We start from the raw sequence: 27,529 nt of genomic DNA, 5'->3' as shown, positions 1-27,529 counted from the left end.
TAAATGTTAAGTGAAGCTTACTACAATATATTAGTGAAAACCATATCTAAATCGAATAAGCCGTTTCTGATATTAGCGTGCACAAACACACAGACAAACAGACAAACAGACAAAAAAAAATTAATTACAATTTCGGGTTCGGCATCGATATAATAACAACCCTTGCTACTTTTTTTTTATATATTTCCATTGTACAGACACCACTTTTCTACAATTTTATTATATGTATATAGATGATCACTGTCTTTTGTTACAAATAATATGAAAACCACGACTTCATCTTGAAAATTCCGTGGAAACTGTTTGGTTTTCTGAGATAAAATAAAAATTGCTTAGCCCATCTCCGGAATGCAGGCCATCTCTTTACCAAATTTCATCAAAATCAGTTAATCGAATAAGGTTATACGTTCGCATTTATAATTTGTACGGACTAGACTACTGCTCAGATGATAGTCGTAAAAAAACTCATTTTTGTCACCTAATTCCCAAATCAGATGTCAATATCAATGATACGATTGTTATGCAAAAATAGGATCAGGATTACAACCACTGGGAGGCGACAGTGTGATTTGACGATAAAATATTTATTTATCACACCGTGCCTCGATAAAACGTCTTATCACGATAACAGACCCGTCCACAGCAGATAGTCTGTGGTGATCGCGAAGAAATGGTAAGTAAAGTATAGCTTTTTAATTATGAAACCTCCGTGAAAGTAAATTATCGCATCCTGATTGCGTCCGTGAAAATTTTTGTGTCGTATTTATTTGAAAAGTGCGTGTGTGCTGTTTGGTTGTCAGTGTAGGATGTTGACACTGTACGGTATTTTCGGAGTGTTTACTTTGTATATTATTAGTTGGGTGAGTTATTGTTTTTTTAAAGACCAGGAAAAATTGAATGTTTACACTTTTGTATCCATTTTTTATAATAATTGTTAAAAACACCAGTCAGCTATTTTTTTAGAATCTATAAACGAACTGTTTTTTTTTTACTTTTTTTTTTTTAATATTTATTCATTTTTAACAACGTTAAGAAATAGTATCTTGTAGAGCTACTGGTAGCTACCTACCTGGGTTGGTAGATAATAATATTATGTGAGAATTAAAAAGAGATTATTATGAGAGAATTCGAATGCGAGTCGATTTCGGATACGACGGGTTCCGTACGATCGTACAAGAAATAAGGCTGTTTTGTCATGTTTATAACAAATCCAAGCATTTTTCGTATTTTTTTTAATGTTTTCGACTCGCATTTTTTCACATAGTATACTGTTTCTTCATAATATCGCCAACCCTACATGCGAAATAGACCGTCCCACAGTGCGTATCACTGTGACTGTACCACACACAGTACCGCGCGCTCTCTCCCGTGAGAACCTTTCTTTCGAAGCCTCAACAAAAAAGCCCTGTATCTCGACCTAATAAATGCTATAATCGGTTTGATATCGCTCTGTGTTCTTGCGGAGATGCTGTGCAGTCTCATCATTGTCTACTTTCCCGATGGAAATGACGAGGTCAGCTTTTTGTCTGTGGAATTATGGTGTCGTTTCTCTTTTCTTTTTATTACTCTTGGCTATTATTGACTATTGCTTTTTTTTTGTAATAGCTTTGTTATAAGATAATTTGTCTGTAACTATGTACATACTGTCAACTCTTTATAAATAGGTAGATACTAGCTAACCGTTGATTTAATTATTTTTTTTGTTTGAAACGTAACTGTTTAAATCTATAATATTATAAAAAAAAAAGAATATTAGCCATGCTAATCATGACTAATACTCCCCTTTCCCCTCCAATTAAGCGTGAAGCTTGTGCCAGGAGTGGGTATGACAATAGTGCAACGGGTGGGGTTTGAACCGCCGACCTTTCGAAATTAATAATTAATTTCGAAATAAAATATTATATTATTATTATTTTCAAATTAATTAACAGTTTCAAGAGTTTAATGATGGAGATTTTTATAATTTGGTAAAAGATATTGATTGACGAGCAATGACGGCAATGCAGACAACCAAATCGTACTACTAAGTACCATACTACTGATTGTTACTGAAGTCCATATGAAATCCTACTTAATCAATACTAATTAACTGTTTCCAATAAACAAAATTATCTCAGGTCATTGTCACTACCAACGAGATTAAGTTTCAAGGTGCAAGAAATTGATATAGAAATTTGATAAGAATGAACAATAATTAAACTTGAATATCACAAAATGGTAGCGGTTTCCAAAATATCTAAGTATTCGTTATCAGATTAATTGGGAACTAGTAAATAATTATGATGTAATAATAACACATTTTGTTATTAATGAAGCAATAGAGGTGCTAAGTAATTGCGTAAAACTATTAAACCCTATTATCTATTTTGATATGGATTTAGAGGGATTACGCACTCATCCGATCCGAGCCCGTGAAAATACGGATATAAAAAACTCGGACCGAACTCGGATATTGCTTACACACTAATCCAATCTCTGATCCAAATCCAAGCTATTCAGTGGACATCTTTGACATCTATGTCATATTATGTCCGATTTGAATCCGAGATAATTCTCGCGGATGACTGGAAGAACTCGGAAGACGGAAATCGGAGCTAGTGCGTAAGCTACCATACAAATAGTTCTATGATACTTCGGGATGTATTTTCACGGATTTGGATCGGATGCAGTGGACAATCGCCCTAACTATGACTACTGAATACCGTACCTACCTACGCTATGGCTCCTTGATAGCCTAGTGGTTAAAACGTCCGCCTCCTATTCTGGAGGTCGGAGGTTCGATGATCGATCCCAGGTACGCACCTCTAACTTTTCGGAATTATGTGCATTTTAAGCAATTAGATATCACTTGCTTATAGTTTCTATATTCATGTAGATAGATATAGGTGGCTTAGCATAATAAGTAGATATTGAATACCTACCTATAATAATGCAACGTGCAAAATGTTGTGTTCACCTCGGGCATAACGTTTGGCACGTTGGTAACCACGTTCTTTTATCAAATTAATCCCTGCTTAGCGAGGCTTCAAATAAAATCTATACCTATTATTAAATGCCAGAGTGTGTCTGTCTTTCTGCAAGTTTTTCAAGGCCATCCGTTTTGACGCTTATGTTTTGATTTTTCGCATCCCGGGAAGGATATAGGGGCTATTTTTGATCCCAGAAATCAAAGAGTTCCCAGGGGATTTTTATAAAAAGATAAATCGACATGGACGAAGTTGCACGCTTCATCTACTTAGTACAAAGCTTGGATCTCTGCAGAGGTTCATAGGATACAGGAGCAAGTGACATTCACCTGATTGCTTAAAACGTACGACTCAGAAAAGTTAGAAAGAAGAAAGGAAACAAAAAACCGTTTAATTTTGAAAATTGTACCACACATTACCAGTTATACATACGGGTTTGGTTATTCCGGGACCTTTAATACTTGAGCATTAAAGGCACATCCCCGAAAAAAGGTCCCAACTGAGCATAAATGCTGTATACCTTGCACGTATACACCAAAAACATACAGCGCTGGTTTCCAGCCGGAACCCCGATTCGGGTGCCACGGTCGTCCAGAATAAGCCCCCAATCCCCCTGGTGTTCATCACCAGTATCCTGCACAAGAATGCAATCACACTAATATTATAAAGGAGAAAGTTTGTATGTATGTGTGTGTGTGTGTGTATGTTTGTTACTCCTTCACGCAAAAACTACTGGACGGATTGGGCTGAAATTTAGAATGGAGATAGATTATACCCTGGATTAGCACATAGGCTACTTTTTATCCCGGAAAATCAAAGAGTTCCCACGGGAATTTTAAAAAACCTACATCCACGCGAACGAAGTCGCGGGTCTCAGCTAGTAATACTAATAAAAAATCCTTCATTCCAGGTCATCGAACGTTATCAAACCGAAAATGGATCCGGCGGTCGCAGCAGTGGGATTCATTCGGCCAGCGCGAGCCCCTCCCCCTCGGACAGGTCCTCCCCGCGCTCCCTGCACTCTAGGGCCACCAGGGATATCACCCCTCCTGTAAGTTCTGCCAACTTCCCACTAGAAACATATGGTATTCCCACTAGTTTTAGATGGTATTGCCACGAGATGTAGATGGTGCTACCATGAGATGTAGATGGTGCTACCATGAGATGTAGATGGTGCTACCATGAGATGTAGATGGTGCTACCATGAGATGTAGATGGTGCTACCATGAGATGTAGATGGTGCTACCATGAGATGTAGATGGTGCTACCATGAGATGTAGATGGTGCTACCATGAGATGTAGATGGTGCTACCATGAGATGTAGATGGTGCTACCATGAGATGTAGATGGTGCTACCATGAGATGTAGATGGTGCTACCATGAGATGTAGATGGTGCTACCATGAGATGTAGATGGTGCTACCATGAGATGTAGATGGTGCTACCATGAGATGTAGATGGTGCTACTATGAGATGTACATGGTGTTGCAACGAGAAGTAGATGGTGTTCCCACTAGTACAATATGGAAGTAGATGCTTTTCCTATTAGATTTCAACACGGGGTTATTCAAGGGGCGGATCAACAAATTCCTGAAAAGCCATCACATTGGTGGTTCCTCTGGTGCTGCAAATGTTCATCCGCGGCGCTAATCACGCGCACTCGTTATACTTACCAACGTTTTACTCGTTATATTAAAAAAAACTTAGCAAACCTTAAAGAAATTAGGGATACGTACACCAACCAGACATTAGAAATTGAATAAAGTCATTCAAGAAAAGGACAGTAGGTAATGTAGGCATACAAACTGGATGATTTTTTAGTTGAAACGACGTTCAGAGAAATGGTATACAAATAATAGAATCGCTAATATATTTCAGCGTGAAGACGACGCGTCAGATTGGGAGGAGGGCGACGCGACAGAGGGCGCCTTAGAGGTGCCTCGACGGGTGCCCTTCCCAGAGTTCGGAGGTGACATTGTGCATGCAACAGGTAGTTCACTTTCATACCTATAATGCATAAATTTTGAGAACACAGGCGCCATATTTGCTCTATGTGTCAACTGTCATGTTGTCAAAGTTAAGTTTACCCGCAGGTCGATTCGCGAAAACCTGCATCAATCATTATTACAATCGCAATTGTTGTGATTGGCTGAATTTATGGTATTCTTGTTGCAACAATGCATTGTAGCCAATAGTGAGCGAGCGTCAACCAATCAGATGCGATTGCGATCGTGACATTGTAGCTGTCATCCTACCGCAATCGAGCACCCGATTCAGGACTAAATCGTACTTTTGACATGACAGGTTGATACACAGAGCAAATATGGCGAGTGCGTTCTAACATATCGTGTTGTGTAATATGTACCTAAGTTTAATAAAAACAAACGAGAATCACACGCATTGTTATAAAAATTATTTGCGTTACGAATGAATTAATTATACTGTTACTAATTTTATGCAAGAAAGAAATTAACTGCCTCGATTCAAAAGATGGGTGAAGTGAAATGATCTCTATGACGGACGTATAACCACCAAAAACAACGACTTCAACGTAATAAGCTGATTCCCTGTTCTGTAATTTTAACAAAAGAGTTAGAATATGAACCTTTAGAAACAAAAATTAGAACACAAAACAACATAATTTATACGAAAATAATTGATTAAAGAAAGATTAAAGAATGAATTATTTTTAAACTTCCTATTTCAGATAATGATTATCGCGAGTTCGACGAAGTTTCGGGCAGCGATATAACAGCGGTAGATGGATCATGGGAGGAAAACTGGCTTTTTCAAAAGAAGAAGATAAAGAACATTCAATCTGCCCCAGTTCCTATGCTTGTGCCGAATTCTAACACTCAATACAGGGCTCTTATTGGCGATAGAGACGCCGATGACACCACAGATTTATCCGATAATGGCAGCGATGCGGAAGATCAGGACATCGAATATAAGAGTGACGTCAAAAAAGTCTTGGACTCCAAACATGTCATCGGAGGCAAACCTAAAGTAGAAGAAGTGTTAGACTTCGAACCAGACAGTCTGACGATCATCGACGAACCACAAAATGCAGAAGAAGCTTACAATGAAAGAATTATAAGCGAAGATACTGTTGACTTTAAACCACCTGATATTAATATAGCTACGAATAACAATAGTGGAATAATAATAAACGAAGATCATGAGAATAATCATGATTCAATATTATTACTCGATATCGATAGTGGGCCAATATCTAAAACAGAATTTAACTTGAAAGAGGAAATTCATAGGACTATGATGAATGGGCATGCAAATTATTCTGAAGATAACAACATAAATGGGAATTTAAGCGAAGAAACTGATGATCCAAAACCTCTAGCTGCGTACAACAAAGGTAAGTTTACCAGCACGCGTATTCTTACGAAAGCGCGAATTCTGGTTCGGCACTATGACTATGTTCAAATCTCAATTTATGCCATAAAGTGGACTACTTTTTACTATAATTTAGCTAAGCTAGTAGATTTAGTTTTGCTAGCGAGAACCCAACATAAAGCAAGCGCACTTTTCGCCATTCATTTGCCAGTTGAATTCCACAATTTACAACGTTGACCAAAATATTTCATATAAGTTTTTTAGGCGTCGTGAGAAAAATTTCTCAAGAGGCTGCTCACATGATTTGGGCCAGATTATAACGGCTGATTATCATAAACTAGAAGAAATAGACAATGTAACAGATTAGAATGGAAAGAATTGGTTTTTTACGATTGTTTCAGGAACTACAAACACACTAGGCCGTTTCGAACGTGAGAAAGACTACGAGGAAACTGTAACAGTTCCGGTACAAAGGTACGCCGACAGCCTGCGCAGGAAACATTTCGAAGAGCCTCAACAGTACGTATACTTTGAGATACTATACTATATTTAAGGTCAATTAAATAAGTTAGACTGGATAAAATATTCTGTCCAAATTAGACGCAAAATCACAATCTACTTTATGGGCGGCAAAACCAGATCTTGAATCGAATCAAATCTAGCTTTGCGTTTTTCAGTTTCCATATACCTAAACAAAATTTTTTTTTACTTTCAGATGTTCCACTCCAAAAACTGAGGAAAACGAATTAATACCAGGTAACAATTCAACAATACAATTATTTATACTTTTATTTTTAAGTAGGTAACTACAAAGACATAAAAAGATAACAACTAGGTAAAGGAGTAAATGTTTAAAAATCTAGTAAGCCTAACTATCGGGTATCACTAGATAATTTGACCAATCTGATACATTGCGAAATCGTCTGCACGATAAACAATTTTCAGATTTCAGTAGATCAGCAAAAACTCGAAAAGGTGCACGAATCACGCGGATCTCTGCATGAAAATCAGCTAAGATCCGCCTCGTAATTATTTTGATGTCTTAATTCCTCGAACTTAGTATAATTGGAGGAATTAAATCATCTCGCTCACGAATATGTAGGTACAAAAAACCCAGTGGCAGTTAAAATCGAAGGAATTAAGTAATCTGCCGATACAAATAATTATGTTGCAAAATGTTAATTAAAGCAATTTAAATTTCAGGCTCGATTGCGTACAGGGAGCGCAAAAAGTGGTTGAATTATGTCGATATGCCAAACAACCCGTATTCGCCTGAAGCTATTAAAAAGAGGTTATCAGCAAAAAGCACTTCATCTCTTTTCGACACATTGACAACGAATAAAGATAGAGATTGTGATAAACTTTCATCCAGCGAGGACGTTTCGAAACCACAAGTAGAGGAATCTAGAAATAATTCAACGAAAGAAATAGTGGGAAAGAGACAATTAAAAACCAGTATGAGTGTAGATGAAGTTATTATAAACGAAAGAAGGTCTATGAGTCCATCTCCTAAGGTTTTGAGGAATGTTTTATCAGAGGATCTTCCACAATATAAACGGTAAATAGCCCTTTTTTAAGCAATATTTTTAATAGAACTTAAAAGTTTGGTTGAAAACCAAATCCAACCAAATAACCAAAATCAAATTCCTACTGTTTCTGTGTTTTCAATTGTTTGGACCTCGATGATTCAATACTAGTCAGTGATCATAATACATCATTTGCAATTCACTAAACATGTTACGTATTAAAATAAACATACGATTTTTTCCTGTGGCGGGCCTTGAGACCTTGAACGATCGATCGATTAGATAAGTTAAATACATAACGAATTGTAGCCACTGGCTATTTTGATAGCATACAAGCATAATACTTAATTACAGTCTATGCAAATATATGTAGCTTGAATATCAAGAAAAATGTATGTTCATCCAAATAACTTTCTCAACTTTGTAACGTAATTTCAATAATATGAGACTGTTTAGCTTTGCTTCTTTTATTTTATCTGATTAATATTCTAAATCCATATTGTAAATGCCGGTAGCATAAAAATATGGGTATTTAGAGACAAAGACTTGCCCAGTAATATCATGAGAACACAAATCTCATAAATACATATTCCAATAAATGAAAAAAAAAAAAGTTCAGTTGTTTCAACTGGTTCCTATGAAGACTCATTATTTATCATACAGGATTATAGTTTTTATCTTCTAAATGTATTATGTAAACATGCGTCTACATTTTTGTTTCAAATAACAACTTAATCATTGACTCAATTTCAGATACGGCCGAGACTATTATATCAAAGAGGCGAGGTCATCTTCCGGCGAGCGCAAATACAAAGGCAGTATCAGCGGCGCAAGTTCCCTCTCTAGTTCAATAAACAAATCGACGAGTTTAGACAATTTCGAGAGAGAGTTCGCCTCGCCTGTAAGTGCCAGCAGCTCGTTGAGCGACCTCGAAGCGGCGGCCTTACACCAGAGTCTGACGCGCGTCGTCCTCAGCCCCAGACATGCCAGCCCCAACTTCGCCATCAACCCCATATTTGAAAACCCTGACAAAGACACATCCGACAGAATTGACGAACCCAAAACTACCCCAAGTTTCACACATATAGACGGAGATAATGACTACGAAGAACGTGATGATAATCTCAGACTTAAGATCCCGCAAAAACCCGAAATAACAGAAGACCTTTTCGAAACGTACACGGATGTTAGGCGGAGTGGTACGCTGAGAAGTGACGACTTCTACGTCCGTCCCAAAAGAAGGGCAGGCCTCAATTTCACATTCGGTGGAAGCGTAAGGTTAAGCAAAGGCTTTCATAGAGACCTATGGTGATTTAGCTCCAATTAATAAAATTGTTAATACACCTTTACTGACAATACCAAAAAAATTCATTGACGAATCTCCGTTTACTATGTCTAGTACTTACATAGCCACAATCCGATCGAATATTAGTTATTATTAATTATTCTATTCTATTCATTCATAACTCATTAAGAACGACTATTGGTGAAAGGATTATATATTTAGAGCAAACAAAAAAAACTTCGTTTTCGGCACTAAACTTGCCTGATGAGTGTTCCGAGTTGGCATGATTTTTTGAATTTGACTGACTAACAGCACTCTGCACTTTTTAATTAAAACAAACTTAACGACTAGAACCGCACTTATAGATTTGTGTCCTGATTAAAGTTTTCAGTTCTATAACAACAAGTAATCCTCCAAAGAAGTTAGTGGTGAGTGTTGTAAGTTTTTGACGAAAGAATTGACTAACACTTGAGGGCAAGCTTGTCATGAAACTAACAAAATTTATCGAATCTTTCCTGTCACAGCATCATTTCAGCCATGCACGCCACTAAATTACAATATTTAACATCACAACAATCACCATTGCCTAGCTCTATTAACAACACAAGCACAATCTACTTCCTAAAACGTTAACGTATATCTTGGAGGTTATAGCATTGTGATTAATGAGATAAAAATTGCTTGCAGAATCGTTAGTATAATTAGGAACGTAAAAGCGAAATGTTTCAGAAATTTTTGAAAAACAGTTTAGTCAAAGATGTTCCGAAGTATCTAACTACAAGTTTCTGACATAACAGAAAGACTGCCAGTGTAGTCTTGAAACACACCCTGCAGTGATATTCAAAAAAGTGTCCAAAAGATCCAAAAATGTTTCGAGTCATTTCGACCAAAATCTTAAACAGCGATTACAAATACAAATGCTATCCTACAATACAGAATACTGTACTGTAGAATGATACAGATTTATCACTTCTATAGATAATCATAAGACAATAACATTTTCAGGGACTTCTGATACAACAGTTCAATACAATAGCCACTAACCAGCAGTACACATCATTCGAGAATAAAAACCAAGAACAAATCTCAATAACTACAATGCCCAGTGAATATAACAACGAAATCATAATTGACTACGAAGACGCCAACGAACATACACTATTCATCAAACCCACTTATACAGTTGACGATACTGATCAAAAATTCGAAGAAATATTACAGACTGCTTATACTATCGATAAAGCTTTGCAACCAGATAAAATAAATGACGAAGCTGAGAAATCGCCAACGAGTTTCGAAAATTCGCTAAGTTCAAGCAGTGTAGAGGATTCTATAAAAATATACAATGTGCAAACAGGTGAGATTGTGAAATGTACGCCAGAAGATAAGATATCGAGGCGATATGCTGCTGACAAGAATGACAATATCAATATACCTGATAAGAATTCGGTAGGAACTATAGATAGGCTAAGCGAAAGCGAAAACAGTGATGTAACAGAACCAGTGGAAATAGATAGTTTTAAGATAACTCCAGTTAAAAGTGAAATTGATGATCTGCCGGCTGAACTGCCGAATGTGAAGGAATTGGCTAAGAAATTTGTCAGCATGGAGAGCCTTCATGAACCAGTCAAGGTCAGTAGTAGATACAATGTTGTAATAATCTGTGAATCTTTTATCTCCAAGGAAAAAGTCTATAGGGGAAAGTTCTCCCAAACCTACTGGCTGAATCATTTATTTTTAAATAGAATAATTCAATTACCTAATAGGCAGTTTATTCATTTATAATCGTAAACAATTTAAAATCAAATTGAAAACAAATCCTACTTGATACTTGAATATCGATTTTTATTCCTAGTTCCCGGAATGATGATTTATAAATGATTTAGGTTAGGTTTTTGCGATAACTCAATGAATGTCTCGAAATCAAATCTTTCGAAAAAATCATTTACGGTTTCGTAAATATTGCGTAAGCGCAATATAGACTAACGATATGTAATTTTAATGAAAAAATTACTCTCAGGTGCTACCACAACCCGTACTTAAACGTCACAAAAGCAAAGAAAACATATTCAGCTCAGACTACAAAGAGAAACCAGGGAACAAACTGCAATACATGCATAGTCTCACAGCCAGAAGCATTTCCAAGGAATTTCGGGAGGAACTCAAGTTGTCTATGCCAACCCAGCACCAACATCCTGGAGGCTCCAAGGATATACCCGAGGGTGAGGAGGTGACGAGGGAATCCAGCAGGCCTGGTAGTCCAGTTCCTGAACCGGGAACGATAAAATCGAAATTGGCTTTTTTCGAAAGCTTGAAATCGAAGTTTAGCAGTAAATAATTTGTAATTTTTGGTCATAATCTAATTGTCATTGTCATATCAGTACACATTGGTTTAGCAGGTGTAAAACCTAAGAACAGCGCTAAGATGAGCAGCTGGTGTACAAAATGGTATATTTAGGTATGCCATCGGCTTTAGAAGTCCTTCTCTGTAGAGGATATCTAACTGGAATCTATTAAATTATTACAAATAACCATAGACAAAAATGTATGGACCGTGGTCCGATACCCCAATATGGTCCGGGGTCCAATCACCCAATGGCCTTAAAACCTATGCCATATGAAAGCATTTGGGGAACAATTTATTTCATACAGGCAAGTCAAATCGAGCGCGAAAATGGTGTTTTGGTACATTTTCTTGCTTTTAGTTAGTTTTACCTTATAATTTCTCAGTTTTGAAGATGTACCGAAATACAATGTTCACGCTTGATTTTAACTTGGCCGCACTAGTATGAAGCAAATTATATCCCAAAAGCTTTCATATGGCATCAGTTTTAACATTTTGATTGGACCAAAATAACTTGAAATCCTATTATTATTTTATCGCAAAATAAAGGTGTCGGTTTCGGTTTGGGTTTTAGAAAATCATCTTTTCTATAAAGAATTTTAAAATATATTGTAACTCTTAATTTGTGTGACTACAACTTATTTACTATTTCGTAAATTAGTTACGTAGTTTAAAGATCTATATTTTTTTTTAATTCGAAAATTCGACAAGTGACAAGAAATCCATGAGATTTTTTAAAGAAAATTGATTGGGTAAATTAATGAGGATATTATTCAAAATTGATTTAAAAAAAATTGGATTAGGTACTCATTAGGTATTGGTACCTAGGTACTAAGTATGATACTATGCAATCATTTTAAAACTGTTTATCAAAAATCAATCAATTATATTTTATTATCGCAAAAATTAAATGCATTTAAATTATAATAAATGACAAGATAAAGGAATAATTAACAAAACCATTTTCATTAAGTGATAAAAAAATCTGAAAGTTTAAAGTTATGTAGGTACCTATTTAATAAATTTACATAAAATAAAATTAGACTGAGCCTTCGCGGACTTTTTCATAAAAGTGATGCCAGTCGATTTTGCATCAAGCAAAGTTCAGTTGAAGTTATAGTCTTTGTTTTTTAAAACAGGAGGATTTATTAAATTATATAAATTAAAAAATATATTATTATATTTTTACAAATGGTCACAACACTAGTATTTGAATAGAATTGTTAAATACATAATCATTAGGTTACTATGTAAATATTTAGTGCCATTGTAATAATCATTTTAAAGCTAAAGCCAAAGTTGTAAATAGAACATTATGATAGCTATAAGCTATAATATAATAGGTATATTATCATCTTATTTCGAGGTTGTGCGTATAATCATTATTATAATTTACTTAATGTTGTAGGTGGCACATTATAGCATGTAACGCAAGCAACATATTTTTCAGAATTGGAAATGCTGATAGTTTTTTTATCTCTTATTTTAAGCACTAAAGAAATCATTGCTTGTGGATACCTATTGCTGCAATGTTAAAAATAATAATAAAAAATAATCAATCTTATAGCTTTCAAGTTTTGATGCGTACAAAATTTTAAAGTACTTAATTTAAATTACTAAAAAATTATGCTGTCTTTTTATAGGATTTTTTTTATGTTTGTGAAAATGGATGGCAATATTATCAGTCTTGAAAAAGTTTTTCTAGAATGTGATAATGGGCATATTATTGTATTGTAATTATAAAATATTACTAAATAGATAGGTGTAAGTAATAAATAATTGGTGATAATATAAAAAATCTGTCTATGACTCGAGTCTAAGGCTGAATAAAAAAGGAAGGCAAAATAATTATGTAAGGCAAGCAATAAAAAGTCAATTTTAATAAAGTAGGTAGTATTGTCAGTGGGGTAATGATACAGAAGTCTACCTTTTTTATTTAGTCTTAACTTTTATTGATATCATTTTTTAATGTTTTAAACATGGTGTACTAAATTTTTTTTTCGATTTTTAGATAGAAATGAAAATGTCAATTATACCTTTAAAAAAATTATGTTATTTTATTTACATTTTTATAACCAATATTATAATATAATATGTAGGTACATATTTGGTGCATTAAACCTAACTACCTACTTAGGTCTACCTATCTAAAATGTCTTCTCCATTTTCGTTGCATGTTTCCCTCTGTAGCACCATAGATATTCTAAAGACTTGAATTTGAAGTGTCTACATTTATTTTGTCTATGGATAACCTTATCCTGTCTTACAAAGTTAATGGACTATCAGTAATAAATACCCAACGTCTTATGGTAAGGGATCTTCTCCATTTCCGTTGCATGTTTCCTTCTGTAGCACCATAGATAATAGTCCAATAAACTTGAATTGGGGACCTCAACGTTTAGTTTGTCTGTGGTTATCCTGTCTATTAGTTTTTGCTTCAACAGTTCTATTGTGTGGATGGAACAACCTCGGATTTCTACTTCTTCAAGAGAACCACTTGGTAGCAGGATATCTATGGGTAGAGAAAAATATACTCTTTATTGAAAACTAATAAGAATAGGTGTTTTTCTTAGTCTATGGATGGACAGATAAAATATGCACCTAGCCTATATCTGTCCGACTATGCGCCGTTTGTCAGTCTAAGCGTCCATTTGCCCATCCATTTATCAGAGACTCATAAGTATAACTTCCCAATGAATATATATTATACAAGAGCAAAATTTAGGCACAAATCTTTCTTCAATCATCATTAAACCAAATGAAAATTAAATATTTAATATTAAAAATTACCATTCCTCAATTTGTCCATCAGCTCGTCACTATAGCTCATAGCACCAAAATAAACCAAAACTTGTGGCACTCTGTAATCAGCGAACATTGTCAACTTATCAATGTCATGAAACTCTCCCCATCCGTTACCATCGTGAAAATTCCACAAATCTGCTACCAAAATCTGTGCTCTTTTATGCAATGATACTTTACATCCTTCGTAAAGAGCTTCATCACAAAAACATGGAAAATTTTCAACAACGATATTGAGCAGTTTAACAGCAGACTTATTTGCTTCTTTCACACAAGTTTCAAATGTTTTATTATACTTTTCTATTAGTATTGTGCCGACTTCGTGTAATACTGCTATTCGTTGATCAAATAGAGGAATTTCAGCATCTGTGTCACCTCTGAATATATGCTTTAGGTCTTCTTGTGTTATTTTAGAATAGTATTCTGGATTTGTAATGTCATAGCCTTCCTGAAAAAGATTTTCTATAAATTGTAATATCTTGCATGTATTACCATAGTCTACTAGTCATACTAGGATATCTAGGCTTAAAGAGTAACTGCTGAGTTTCTTGCTAGCTCTTCTTAGTGGAATCTGTTTTCTGAACCAGTGGGTAAAGTAATATAGGAGATGTAAACTCCTCAATGCATAATTGCAGAGCACTTTACATCTGAGGATGCTCTAGTGTTGGAGTGAAACATATTATGTATCAGTGTGAAAATAACAGTTCTAAATATATTGCTATCCCTTTCATAATGCTCCCTGCTGAAAAGGATAGCATTCTGGAATGCAGGATAGGATTCTACCATTTTGGCATATAAATATTCAGTGTGGATATAGCATACCTTTAAAGCCCTGTGTAAGGATGCCTCCAAAGCAAAGTACCCAGTATGCCCGTCAACAGTCCACTGCTCATCTTTATTCCTAGACCAGAAGCAGAAGTTCAGTGCATCAGTTACAAACACCCAGTCAACTGCATGCGGGTGATCTTTGTTTGGATGGATGCTGTCGGTGTTAGTTTCAGGTATTTGTAGCTTGTTGTCTTTTAGAGATGACAAAATCTGATAATTGAAACATCATCATCAACAATCACTTACCACTAGGTGAGATTTCAGTCAAGAGCTTACTTGTATTTGAATAAAAAACCAATCCATCACCAGCCCACTACCAGAGTAAACTAGAGTGAGGAAACTCTTAGTTTTGATCTTGAATTGACATATCTTTCAAATATGAGACTAGGGGTGACATGAAATATAAGAAACCTATTCTTCTCATAGCATAGGTACCAAGCATCAAATTTAGGTGGAGCCGCGTGGAGCAAGTTTCCTAACCGTCGTGAACTGTGACACTACTGAGTACTGGTCTCCTCTTAAAGAGGTCCATGCCCGGGATTGAATACCCGACCTTCCGAATAGGAAACCGATGTCTTAACCACAAGGCTACAACCGCTAATTCCTTAGATACTGGATACCTACACATTATGATAGAATCACTGGAAGACTCGGTTTTCGAGTGGTTTACCTATCTTATCTAATCTGTACAATTTACTTACCTCGTCGCATAACTTTTCTATGCCCTCCGAGTGAATTTTAACATGACGTGACCGTTCACTAATGAATTCTCCCGATTGAGCAGGCGGTAGTACACCATTTCTAACCATGTTTTCATTAAGAAAATCAAAATACAAACAAAATAACGATGCCACAAAATAAATACCACAGATCACTATATACCACAGATCACTATATACAGTCTAAAGATCACTATATACAGTCTAAAGACAGATAGGACAGTGCAAAAGTTAACGGTTAGTTCCGTTGTAGCCGCATAGCGCTAGTGTCGCAAAAAGTGTTGGGACACAATCCGACCTTGTGTCGATGTCGATATCGATAGCATAGTGATGTCCCATGACAACGTTGAAACGGGGTACCTCTATAATTTTATTTTTTTTGCATACCTATATTTAGGTGTAAAATAAAACAACTTATCAAATTCAGTTTTATATTTCTTGCTTCTTAATCTACTCGTATACACTTTATATATTTACCAAAAGTCATCTTTGAGGATCCTTCTGAAAATAGCCTTTGCTTCTTGTTTTCTTTGATAAACATTTCTTTTATTCTTTTAATAAAATATCTGCACTTGGTTGTCAAATTGGCTGTAAAGGAATAATATTATTTTATTAATGAAAAATTAAATTATATAAACAAGAAATTATGTATGAAAAACTACATGGATTCTTAATGAGACGACTGATAGCTGTTGGTACCTACATATTAAAATTGGTCTAATAATAATATAACCGATTGATTAAAAAATACAGCTATAAACTAAACTAAAACTAGAGGACTAGGAGGATTTTTAAAGATCCAGTGGGAAGTGTTTGATTTTTAGGGATAAAAAGTTGCCTATGTCAATTACTAGATGCAAGCTACCTCAGTACCAAATCTCATACAAATCGGCTAAGAGGATGATGGGTTTTATGGAATCCCGTGGGAACTCTTTGATTTTCTGGGATAAAACGTAGCCTATGTTGATCCCCAGAATATAGGCTAACTCTGTACCAAATTTCGTCAATATAGGTTAAACTGTTGGGCTATGAAAAGGTAGCAGACAGACAGACAGACACACTTTCGCATTTATAATATTAGTATGGAAGTATGGATAAAATCTACTGTATGGACATCAGTAGTGTTAAAGTAGTGGTTCCGTGGAGACCATCACATCAATATTTGTATTGCATATAAGACTTTAGCCATAATTAAGGCAATGTTAGCAAAGAATAAATAAAATAGTTACTAGACACAGGACAGATAATTTTGTACTAACTCACCACTAATTATTATTATTGTACTTTGAGTGGATACTGTTGAATCTTCTGAATGTTGAACTCTGTTGATCTGAAGTTGGTTGTAAAGCATAATAAAATTGTGATCACTGAAATCATGTTCAGCTGAAAAAAGAATTTTACACAGTTTATTCACATGAAATATGGTATGAAAGCACAAAGTAAAAACTATGTTAGGGAATACCTAGTGCTTAATACATCTTTAACATGAAATCAACTTACCTAATGAGCTCACGAATTCCGTGAAGTATTTTCCTTTTCAGTAAACAAGTAGAGATAACCATGCGTACATCGGGTACCCATACCACCCCATACTGTCGAACTGATGTCTATCGAAGTGCTTCTGGCATACGTGTCTGTTCAACAATTGAGCCTTCGGCAAAGCACTGAGTCTTATATTTACAGGAATTAATTGGGATCACCACAATTCCCATAATTTATTAACCTTTGGAGACAACAACAATAAACAATATGGCTTCCCAGTATATATACCACAGAGCAAGGTACATACTACTCTCTAACGAGAGAATAGTATGCCACAGAGTCTATGTATATGGCCATCGACTAGAAAAAAGAATATGGCTGCAGCTTGTTGCGATACTAGCGCTTTGCGGCTAAAAAAGAACTAAAGGTGTCACGGGCCTGCTATATACCAATAAATACCACAGATCAATCCCAAGATAAATACAAAAATTGAAAACGGAATCAGCTGATGGCTAAAATATTCATTTCATTCTTATTTCCTTTGATTAGATAAGGTACAAAGATTAATTCAGTCACAGGCTAATTCTCTATGGTCTAAAACTGCTACGCGAATGCTGAACATGTGTTTATAGCCTTATACAATACCAACTTTACAAACTAAAACAATCATAGACAAATCAACTTCGTATGTTCGTTTTGCTGAATTTTGATTTTTGACGTTTGTTACTGTTAGTTGTTAAAATATCAGTTTGATCTAAAAATAACCTAGAAGTTATATGATAAAAATATTTATTTACTGAATTTCGAGAAGTTTATACCATAAAAGCATAATTAAAAATGCCTTTAGACGTACAAGGCACGTTTGTATCACAGAAAATCAATAAAATACGATGGATTCCAGAAGATTACGTCGAAACAAAACACTTTTTCACCGGCAGTTGGGACGACGAAATAAACTCTATAAAAGTCTGGTGTTTCGAGACTTTGAATGAAGATGAGGATGTGGAATGTCCTCGCCAACTATCTAAATACATAGTAGAGGGTGATGTTACAGAAATAAAGTTTACAGACAAGAAAACCATAGCGGCGTCTTTTTCAAACGGTGATGTTAGGATGCTTGAAGTTAGCGCATACGATAAGCAGGCTCCACTAAGAGAAATTCATTCGTGGAAGAAATTACACAGTTTTGGGTGAATTCTCATTTATTTTTGTTTTTACTTAGTACTTACATACATAGTTTACTAATTGTTATTTAAGTAATATAAATTACAAAATATTGGCACAGTTTCATCTCAAAATAGTCAAGAAAAAAATTCTATGTTCATGAACAATTCAAAACATTTCTAATTGTATGTTAAGTTTTTGAAATAAATACATAGTTTGAGTTTACTAAACCCCATTTTAACTTTTAGTGTTGAAAAATGTTCCTGTACATCTCTAGACACGTTGGAAGGTGACATAGCAAGTATAGGAGAGGATGGCAATGTGAATATATTGAATGGCCGGAGAGGCGAGGTGTCACAGGCCATCAAAGGGGCTGATAGCTGTTCATTACATTCTGTTTGCTTTATTAAATTGAATGAGGTATGTATAACTTCATGAATAACAACTACTACAGTGCCTGGCAGGAAATACTGTATATCAAACTTTAGAAAGAGATTTTGGCTTCGTAGAGCACTGAGTCTCTGTCACTCATACCTATGTGACGTTTCGTTGGTCTCAACTCTCAACACTGTTGTTGAGTAGTCTCTGTAGAACGAAACCATTATCTGAAGTTCAATGTACAATATTTCCTGCCAGACACTACTATATACTTATTCTTAGAAAAAGTCTAGTAACAATAAAACCCTTTGGCACTAATATTTACATACATGTACACTCATGTTAACAAAATAATTTGTATTTGTTAGTTTTTGTGTACTATTTATTCTTCAATCATGAAGATGGGATTCTTGAAAATCTAAATACATGCAGACAAAGTTGCAGGCATCAGCTAGTGCCAACATAAAAACAAGTGAAAAAAGTCTTTTATTAGAAATAATATGTATTGTTCTTTGTATTGTTCCAGGTAATAACAGGCAACATAAGAGGCCACATGAAGATCTGGGACATTTGCTCCTCCAATAACAAGCCGGCCGCCTCTTTCCTTCTAGCGGATGACGACCTAGCGGCCACTTGTATAGTGCGACATCCCACACAACCTCATGTCATACTGGCGGGGAGTGAATCAGGTATCATAAACTAAAGAGAAGTCATTTTTTTGGGTTCCGTTCCTCAAAAGGAAAAACTGAACCCTTATAGGATCACTTTGTTTTCTCTCTGTCTGTCCATCCGTCTGTCCATGTCTGTCAAGAAAACCTATATGGTACTTCCCGTTGACCTAGAATTGTGAAATTTGGTCTTATAGAACAAGTAAAGGAATAAATCTGAAAACCGTGAATTTGTGGTTACATAACAGAAAAAAAATATTAAAATGGGTTCAAGCGCCGTATCATATGAAAGGGCTTTACTTGTACATTCTAAAACTGATTTTAATTTTTTTTTTTGATTTATCTTACAAAATGTCGGAAAAAAATACCCAAGTACAGAACCCTCGATGCGCGAGTCTGACTCGCACTTGGCCAGTTTTTTTAACAATCTGTAGACCAGAATTAGTATCTATATTGGTATTATAATATACCTTTTTTTCCAGGCTCCTTAGCAGTATGGGACTTACGGATGAACCAATTCCCAACATCACTACTAAACGCGCACGCAGCGGGCGTAACAGAAATGCAGTTCCACCCTGAAAACCCAAATAAACTCCTGACTTCCTCCGTTTCCGGGGAAGTTTGGGATTGGAACATGGAGACATTGACGAAGATGGCTCAGGAAGACTATTTACTTGAAGATAAGACTACTATGAACGTCAACTCTCTAATGTCGGGGCTGCATAAGGCGATCAATACTTTACATTGTGATAGAGGCAGGATACTCTGTGGTGCTGATAACGAAGCCATTTACTTGATTAAGAACTTTAAGTACTAGTGTAATAAATGTGGTTTTTGTTTAAAAGTTTGGCCTGTAATTACTGGATTATCTAATTAACTACTACTGTAGAGATATTCGAATCTTGAGAACAGTAGCCTTAGTATGAGTCTCCATCAAAACTAACGTCAGAGTAAAATGGACCTACCCTCCCAGATTTTAAGGTCTGTGTTCATTCATACATTCTACAGCCAAAACCCCAAGCTGAAACATTGTGAAACAAAAATCGGCAATATTACATAAACGACTTTAAAACTTATCTACGCTAGGTCCATTTTACGTTGACTATACTTTTTCCATTCCATCAGCCCCTATGCATCCACTGTTGGACATAGCCTTTTCCAAGAGCGCTATGAAGCGCGTCTGATAATTTGTTCCCGCCTTTATTATAAAGATACCACTAGCCTAAAGCGCAACGCACACCAGCAGAGTTGTATTTCGCCGAGACGTAGTATTTTGATAATAATTGTTCAAACTAAGCTTTATTTTATCAGCATAAAGACGGCAGTGCGCTCTTAAGACTGCATGTTGTTTTCAGTATACTAATTTCATCCAAGCCCTTATCAAATTACCTATAAGCAAAAAGGAGTTGCACTTGCAGCCCGTAATTTTTTTTGTTTTTAATTAACCGTCTAGTGCATAGTATTAAATAAAGGTCCTCTGTTTTTGAGTTGAATAAAAAAACGTGTCAGAATTTAAATATACTTTATTTGTGAAGTAAATACGCTTACGAAATAGAATAATATAATACATTAATATAGAATACACCAAGTCAGTCTTTGCTTGCCTAAATAGTCAATTGGTAAGATATATTACAATTTATTTACATTTTTAACCTTTAAATAAGAATAAACAATAATAAGTAATAATAAGTAATAACAAGTAAGTAAGTAACACTAATTGTGAGTACTAAGTTATAAAATATCATAGAATCGAAGAGCCAGTGGGAATATTTTCGAAGTGTTTATACTTACAGGTACACATTTGTACAAATCTTGTGAATTCGTTAGGACTTAATAAAGACCAAAGCCTTAGATCCGGTATCCACTAAAGCAAAGATGGACGGAGAAGTGTTTAGCAGACCAATCAGATTCTTAATAGATGACGTGAAAAAATTATCAGGTCATCTGTCGAAAATCTAACTGGTCGATTCACGTCTTCAATTTAAAACGGTGTAAAGAACCGCATCATACTGTGTATGCCTTAAAATATAGTTTTGTAAGTGCAAACTAATTAGTGTTGTGGCGTGTCGTAACGCACTTTGGCGTGACAATAGAGCTTGTGTTGTGTGTCATAAGTTACAACACATAACGCATTCAAGCGTAACCATCGACCAATTGGATCGCGATCGATACTTGTTTATATCATGACTTTTTCGCATCACAACACGCAACGACTCAATAGTTTACATGAAGTTTGCACCTTTAAAAACACTGAAGAAATCACTCCCTGGCTCTTCGCTTACATGCTAAAAAGGCACCATTCCTACAACCGTACGTTTATATTGCTTTCATAAAATGGTAACTACACCAGACCAAAGCCAATGGCACCACACACCATTAAATACGTTTTGATCCAACGAAACATGATCTTCACGAAGTTTTGGTTTTTAAGTTTGTTTGGTTTTTAGGTTAGCTGCGTTTTTATTCGACTTGAGGTGCAGACACACGTGTATTGTATTGTTTTGTGTTGCAAATATGGTGTGAGGATTGAGCGCCAAAGCGCCACGATATACTAGGCAGTGTACTTATCATATATATGAAATGTTGTATAGCCCCGATTGCCTTCTGCATGTCGCGTTATAACTCACAACACACAACAACACAAGAGTGTGTTCGCACCTTTACATTTTGCCCTCTTTTCTTTCGACTAAACGCGATCGCAAATAACTGCAAGAAACTGAGAGGGATAGAAACATCTCGTTATCTTTGCACCTCCGCATCTAATGGTGGTGACGTCATCATTCTGTCATTAGAACTTGTTTGCGAGATTTCTACGCAATTTGGTCAATACACGTCTGAAATCTATAAAGCGCACTTTGTCTTTGCTCAGATTAATTTAAGACACACACTTTTAAAACGAGAGAGCGTTATGTCGCGGACGTAAATCTGTCTCGTTTTAACAACTTGTCTTAAGTCTGAGCAAAGTCAAAGTACCTACGCTCTTTAGATCTCTATTTGAAAATGAATATACCACAGATAACTATTGTAGCAAAGCGCATATTTCGTTGTTTCAATGTTCTATTAAAAGTAGATAATTTTTAGAATTAATTTTATAGCAGCCTCAAAAACTGGAATAATTTTTTACGATTAGATATTAACATAACAACTTATTAATATTATATTTAAGAATAATGATAATGATGAATATTTGGCATCTTATTCACATGTTGTATACCACACTAAATGCGTTAACTATACAATTAACACAGAGTATATGCATATTATTAATTATTTATTTATTTTATCATAATAATTATTTTATTAATAATAACTGTATCACTCAATATTGTTCAGGAATAAAACACAGCTCAGTGTGACTCAAACAAAAATCTTAAATATATATAATACTTATAGCAAAAACAAATTCGACATTGGTCCAAAACCGGGCATTTAACATTCGAGAGTTGGTGTTGCTGGACCAAGGTATAATTCAAGGGCAACATTCTGAGAAATGGGCCACGCCCTTTCGGTTTAGTAAAGTGATTAAACTCGCTCCAGCCATTTTTAATTTAGCGTACCACAATCATCAAGCACCAAACATGTCAAATGTGGTCAAAAGTCCACAACATAATTCGAGTCCAAGTTTTGAGCCAGTATCACAGCACAAGGCCATTCAAATAATTTTAAGTTTGAGAACAAAGCATTGGTCCAACAAAAATCAATCAAATCACTTATACTAAGATACCTATAGGATATGACGTTATCTGGTCCATCGAGTCCAACATAGCAAAGGTTGGACCAAACCTGGAACTAGTGTCATAATTAAGTAATCTTCAGTTTGAGGACCAAAGTTAGTCAAGAATCATTCCGATAGCTATGAATACTGTGCATCGTGAGCAAAACAAATTCGAGACCACCATTCGAAAGGTTGGACGAAACCTCGAGTATTGGAGCTATCACAACTCGATCGCTGAAGTGCTGTGACTGGGTCACTGATCTTCAGTTAATGGACCAAATATGGTCCAAAATTATTCCAATAAGTTACGAATACTGGATATTGCATTGGTCGCCAACTCAAGGGTGATGGTTCCGCCGGTGCAGTGGTGGTTTTCTCTGTGAGGCCGCGAGACACGAGGACGGAACGGTCCACAGCTGGTCGCACCAACGCATGAGCGCTTCAGTGACGTGGCAGCTGTTAGCTGCTGTCGCCAGTTGGGTTTCGAGGCTGTCTGATTGCTTGATCAGGAGACTAGAAAGAAAGAAATAAATTATTTTATTATTGAAATCAAAAAGATACCACTACGAGAAACACAGATAATTTTCTTATCTGTGATGTGAACAGATGATCCCAAATGAGTGATATGTTACCGCTGGACACAAACAGCAAAAGAGACCTAGATAATTATTGAAAAATAGTCTGTATTACCTGGGCGGGAAGAGCGCCGGAGCAATGATCATAGCGACGTTGTGCTCGCTCATCTTGTTGGTGTTGCTCATGGCCACGATCTCGCGCACCAGGAGCAGGATCTCGCGCAGCGTGGCGCGCTGCTCCGACGGCAGCAGCAATACTAGCAGGTTGAGGGCTCGGCCTTGTGAGGTGCCCGATAGTGCTGGAATGAAGAATACTCCATAAGCTCAGTTGGTAGTTGGTACCTATTTATTTCTGTTTGGGTATCAAATGATTTTTCTGAATACCTGACCCTTTTCCATCTCCGGCATTCACTAGAAGTTTCAAATGTAAAGCACAAAATGCTTAAATGTTTTCCCGTCGTCTTCCAAAAATCTTAAAACGACCAGCAGTTATTTAAGAATAGTACTTACCTATTTCAACGGAAGACTCAAATATAAAACGACAATGTTCGAATGACCTCCGCCTTTCAGAAATCTTAAAATGACCAGCAGTTTTAAGCCTAAACATAAAAGTTCGACTGAATTTCGAGCCTCATTTTGTCAAGTCTATTAGTTCTTTGACTATCAAAATTTCCATCCGTACTTGTTACACAGAACTTACCATACGTGTGATAGAAGAGCCTCATAAGTTCTTGTGTGAGCGGAGGCTGGGGCAGAGACCGCAGCAGGCGCTTGAACACGGCCGCCAAATCATGTCCCGTTGCTCTTCGCAACGCGGCTTCTACGCTGCCTCGGTCCTCGTACCACTGACGCTCTATTAGCTGACAGAGCGTTTCGATCTGTGGACAGTAAAAATATTGTTAACTAGCTGATTTTTAAAATTCCCGTGGGAACTCTTTGATTTTCCGGGATAAAAAGTAGCCTATGTGCTAATCCAGGGTATAATCTATCTCCATTCTAAACAGCCCAATCTGTCCAGTAGTTTTTGCGTGAAGGAGTAACAAACACACACACACACATACAAACTTTCTCCTTTATAATATTAGTGTGTATTGTAAAACCAGTATTATTTTTCTGAGCATTGATAGATGGTAACTCTGTCAATAAAAACCTGATGGTGTATACTGTATAGGGCCGACTAAACTTTGCTCCAGTCAGATGTGGTACAGATCTGATTGGAATAAAATTATCTCAGGGTTGTCATTTGAAAAACTTTAGTGGGGTGTAGAGAGATTCCCGGTACTCGCAATAACCGTTTGTCCTTAGTCCTCGCACGCAAGGCTGACGATTGTGTGAGCACAGACGGCATGGAACTCCACGTCTCCTCAAACGTGATCATGTCCTTGCGGAGTTCTGAACAAAGCCGATGTGTGATGTAATTACCTTTTGTTTGTTCCCCGGCACTCGCAGTAGCCCTTCGTCCTTGGTCCTCGCGCGCAAGGCTGACGACAGTGCGCGGAGCACAGACGGCACGGAGCTCCACGTCTCCTCCCACAGGATCATGTCCTTGCGGAGGAGAGTCTCCAGTGCCACGCCGAATACCATGCCCTCTGTAAACATAACCCCATCATGGTTAAGACATGATTCCTGTGAGATGTCCTAATGCACTTGTAAAAGTAAATGAAAAAGGGTCCGGAGGAAGCCTATAAGTAAATATCCATACTACCGTACCATCTAATCATCCAAGACAGAGGGTAACTTTTTATTAAAATTACCAAGAAATCGCCACATTATATTATTATTACAGTGATCGCAAGGTCAAAGCCAAAAGATTTACAGCCATAGACATAGGTATACAGGCCCTTAGCTGAGTTTTACCTTTGACCATAGTGTTGAGCCAAAATTATAGTTGTACTTGGTACTTAGCTGTGTCATTTTGAAAAAGTTGTTTATTACAAACCTTCTTTTCTCTTCTTCTTTGGCGATTTTCTCTTGTGGAAGGGCAGGGAGTACCGGTCGAACAGCGTCGTCAATTCGAGCCAGAGTATCGGCTGCAACTTCTTCGCCTGTGATTCGTTTAATGTTTCGATGTCAACTGTGCTGCCTTCTTCGGGCCATTCCTGAACAATGCAAAGAATTTTTACCATTTTTGAATCAAAAAACAAAGAGTAAACTTGGTTCTGATTGTTTGAATACATTTTTGCAAAGACCGTAATTTCCTTGGAATAATATAATGTCTACTACTGTGTCCTAACTCCTAACATTGAACTTTTTACTACATTGGCTGAAATCTTGCTCTTTCTTACGTAATTTTCTTCTTCTTCTTTTCTTCTTTATGGCTCTTTGTAGTCCGCAATAATTCCGCCAATTTACACTTACGTAATCAATATAGTAAAAGAGTAACATCCAATATTTGATGCTTGTCAGGGATGATGGAGGAATTCAGATCTTGCTTTATTTCCAAGATTGAAGAAAGAACAATAATAAATGAGATGGCTTATACTCTTATTAATCACGGTTTGATTATAAATTACCTCTTCATGATCTATCATCTGTCTGTCCAAGTTGAACTTGTGCTCAAAACTGAGCGGCTGTTGCGTTGATGCTGCACTTTTTGTTCGCGACACTGGGGCATGTTTCCTGGAGCAATAAAAAGTAATTTGCATTAATATGTGTTCTCTCTTTGGAACTGATTTGTTCTGAGTTCACAGATGAGACCCTAGAATCTTAGTAGATACCAAAAAAGCCGTGAGGAGACACCAGATAGAAGCGGAGCTTTGCTTACTCGTATGGGCGACGAAGCGAACCAATGAATGATCGTTGGTTTCACGTTTTGTCATTTAGGTATTCAATATTCATTCAACGTTCGTTAAGAAGCTTATGTATAAAAACGTCAACTCAAGGTTTGCAGCGCCAAGAGTACTCTGCCAAAGAGAGATAAAAGACTTACATAAAAGGGTCGTTCTCTTTCAAGATGGATCCATTGATGCGCTCTTTCCCTATCCGCGGCCCTTGAACCGTCCCGTACCTCTGGTAGCCCAGCAGCTCGATACCCTCTGCAACGAGAAAATATAATTTTATAAATGGATTGCTTTGAATTATTGACTCAAACCTCGATTTTCCATCGAAGGCCGTCAACGGATGTGCTCCATGATCTACTTATAAAGTTCTTTTCTGAGTTATTATCAACTCCTCGTTGTTAATGGCTATGTCTCGCACTCTCATTAAAGTGCTGGGACGTCACGAGGATGCATAAGATAGAAAATTCAGAACTCGGAAAAAGAGATAAGAAAATTTGGAACCCACGTTTTCTCAAGAAGATAGGTGGTTAGATCAACTATTTTCAAGCATATAGATTTCCAGGCCAGGTCAAGTGGAAGGGAGAAGAACTAGAGTAAAGATATTCTCCTACCTGATAGATATATCAAAAAGAGTGACGGTTACCGATACCGACAGCAACTAACGTGAGACACATATTCGTACATCACTAGCAGCTACGACTATTATCAAGTGTGCACGATAGTGGGTGTATCTTACCGGTGTTGGTGGCGATGTCTGCCCAGTGCAGGTCGTTGGGCTTGAAGAGTTCATGGACGGGGCGCGGCGGGGAGCCGGGGCCGGGCGGGGACAGGCGCGTCCTGCGCGTGGCGGGCGCGGACGGCGTGCGCGCGATGGGCGCGTGCGTGCCCGGGAGGGGGTAGCTGTCACTGGAACAACAAATGGAGATTTTATTTTATTGTTATTTATT

At 36.6% G+C, this 27,529-nt stretch overlaps 4 protein-coding genes across 13 annotated transcripts in view; 2 read left to right on the top strand and 2 right to left on the bottom strand.

The window, feature by feature from the left end:
* The window catches only part of LOC123874672, a 132,974-nt gene extending 119,712 nt beyond the window's left edge, over window positions 1-13,262 (top strand). For 6 of the 8 annotated variants that reach the window (XM_045920186.1, XM_045920179.1, XM_045920188.1 and 3 more), the window contains 9 exons: window positions 3,877-4,017; window positions 4,844-4,955; window positions 5,673-6,338; window positions 6,718-6,835; window positions 7,032-7,072; window positions 7,520-7,874; window positions 8,596-8,743; window positions 10,133-10,759; window positions 11,148-13,262. In XM_045920186.1, coding sequence (XP_045776142.1) covers window positions 3,877-4,017; window positions 4,844-4,955; window positions 5,673-6,338; window positions 6,718-6,835; window positions 7,032-7,072; window positions 7,520-7,874; window positions 8,596-8,743; window positions 10,133-10,759; window positions 11,148-11,465 — 2,526 coding nt within the window. In that variant the 3' untranslated portion in view covers window positions 11,466-13,262. Of the gene's footprint in view, window positions 1-3,876; window positions 4,018-4,843; window positions 4,956-5,672; window positions 6,339-6,717; window positions 6,836-7,031; window positions 7,073-7,519; window positions 7,875-8,595; window positions 9,121-9,511; window positions 9,556-10,132; window positions 10,760-11,147 lie in introns of those variants that run through there. The other 2 variants (XM_045920212.1, XM_045920204.1) reach the window with 2 other exon arrangements.
* LOC123874778 (nucleoporin Nup43) lies at window positions 117-21,023 on the top strand. The gene is made up of 5 exons (XM_045920272.1): window positions 117-131; window positions 18,134-18,492; window positions 18,715-18,886; window positions 19,371-19,533; window positions 19,995-21,023. Exons 2-5 carry the CDS (start codon window positions 18,140-18,142, stop codon window positions 20,327-20,329), a joined length of 1,023 nt encoding a protein of 340 aa, XP_045776228.1. The 5' UTR covers window positions 117-131; window positions 18,134-18,139; the 3' UTR covers window positions 20,330-21,023.
* On the bottom strand, window positions 13,406-15,971 carry LOC123874785 (queuosine salvage protein). Its single transcript, XM_045920284.1, has 4 exons — window positions 15,803-15,971; window positions 15,096-15,311; window positions 14,262-14,721; window positions 13,406-13,983 (listed from the first exon to the last, which is right to left on the bottom strand). The coding sequence occupies exons 1-4, from the start codon at window positions 15,908-15,910 to the stop codon at window positions 13,754-13,756; spliced, it is 1,014 nt and encodes a 337-aa protein (XP_045776240.1). The 5' UTR covers window positions 15,911-15,971; the 3' UTR covers window positions 13,406-13,753.
* Window positions 21,024-21,232: 209 nt separating the features above from the next.
* LOC123874746 (rho GTPase-activating protein conundrum) overlaps window positions 21,233-27,529 on the bottom strand; it is an 84,402-nt gene continuing 78,105 nt past the window's right edge. For all 3 annotated transcript variants that reach the window (XM_045920236.1, XM_045920244.1, XM_045920252.1), the window contains 8 exons: window positions 27,319-27,488; window positions 26,732-26,837; window positions 26,316-26,421; window positions 25,742-25,901; window positions 25,225-25,391; window positions 24,503-24,680; window positions 23,918-24,101; window positions 21,233-23,740 (listed from right to left, as the gene is read on the bottom strand). In XM_045920236.1, coding sequence (XP_045776192.1) covers window positions 23,566-23,740; window positions 23,918-24,101; window positions 24,503-24,680; window positions 25,225-25,391; window positions 25,742-25,901; window positions 26,316-26,421; window positions 26,732-26,837; window positions 27,319-27,488 — 1,246 coding nt within the window. In that variant the 3' untranslated portion in view covers window positions 21,233-23,565. The remainder of the gene's footprint in view (window positions 23,741-23,917; window positions 24,102-24,502; window positions 24,681-25,224; window positions 25,392-25,741; window positions 25,902-26,315; window positions 26,422-26,731; window positions 26,838-27,318; window positions 27,489-27,529) is intronic.

Source organism: Maniola jurtina, chromosome 2 (genome assembly GCF_905333055.1).
Source record: "Maniola jurtina chromosome 2, ilManJurt1.1, whole genome shotgun sequence".
NCBI classification, from domain to species: Eukaryota; Metazoa; Arthropoda; class Insecta; order Lepidoptera; family Nymphalidae; genus Maniola; species Maniola jurtina.
Note: the sequence above shows the minus strand (reverse complement) of the source record. Positions and strands in the feature narration are given on the sequence as shown.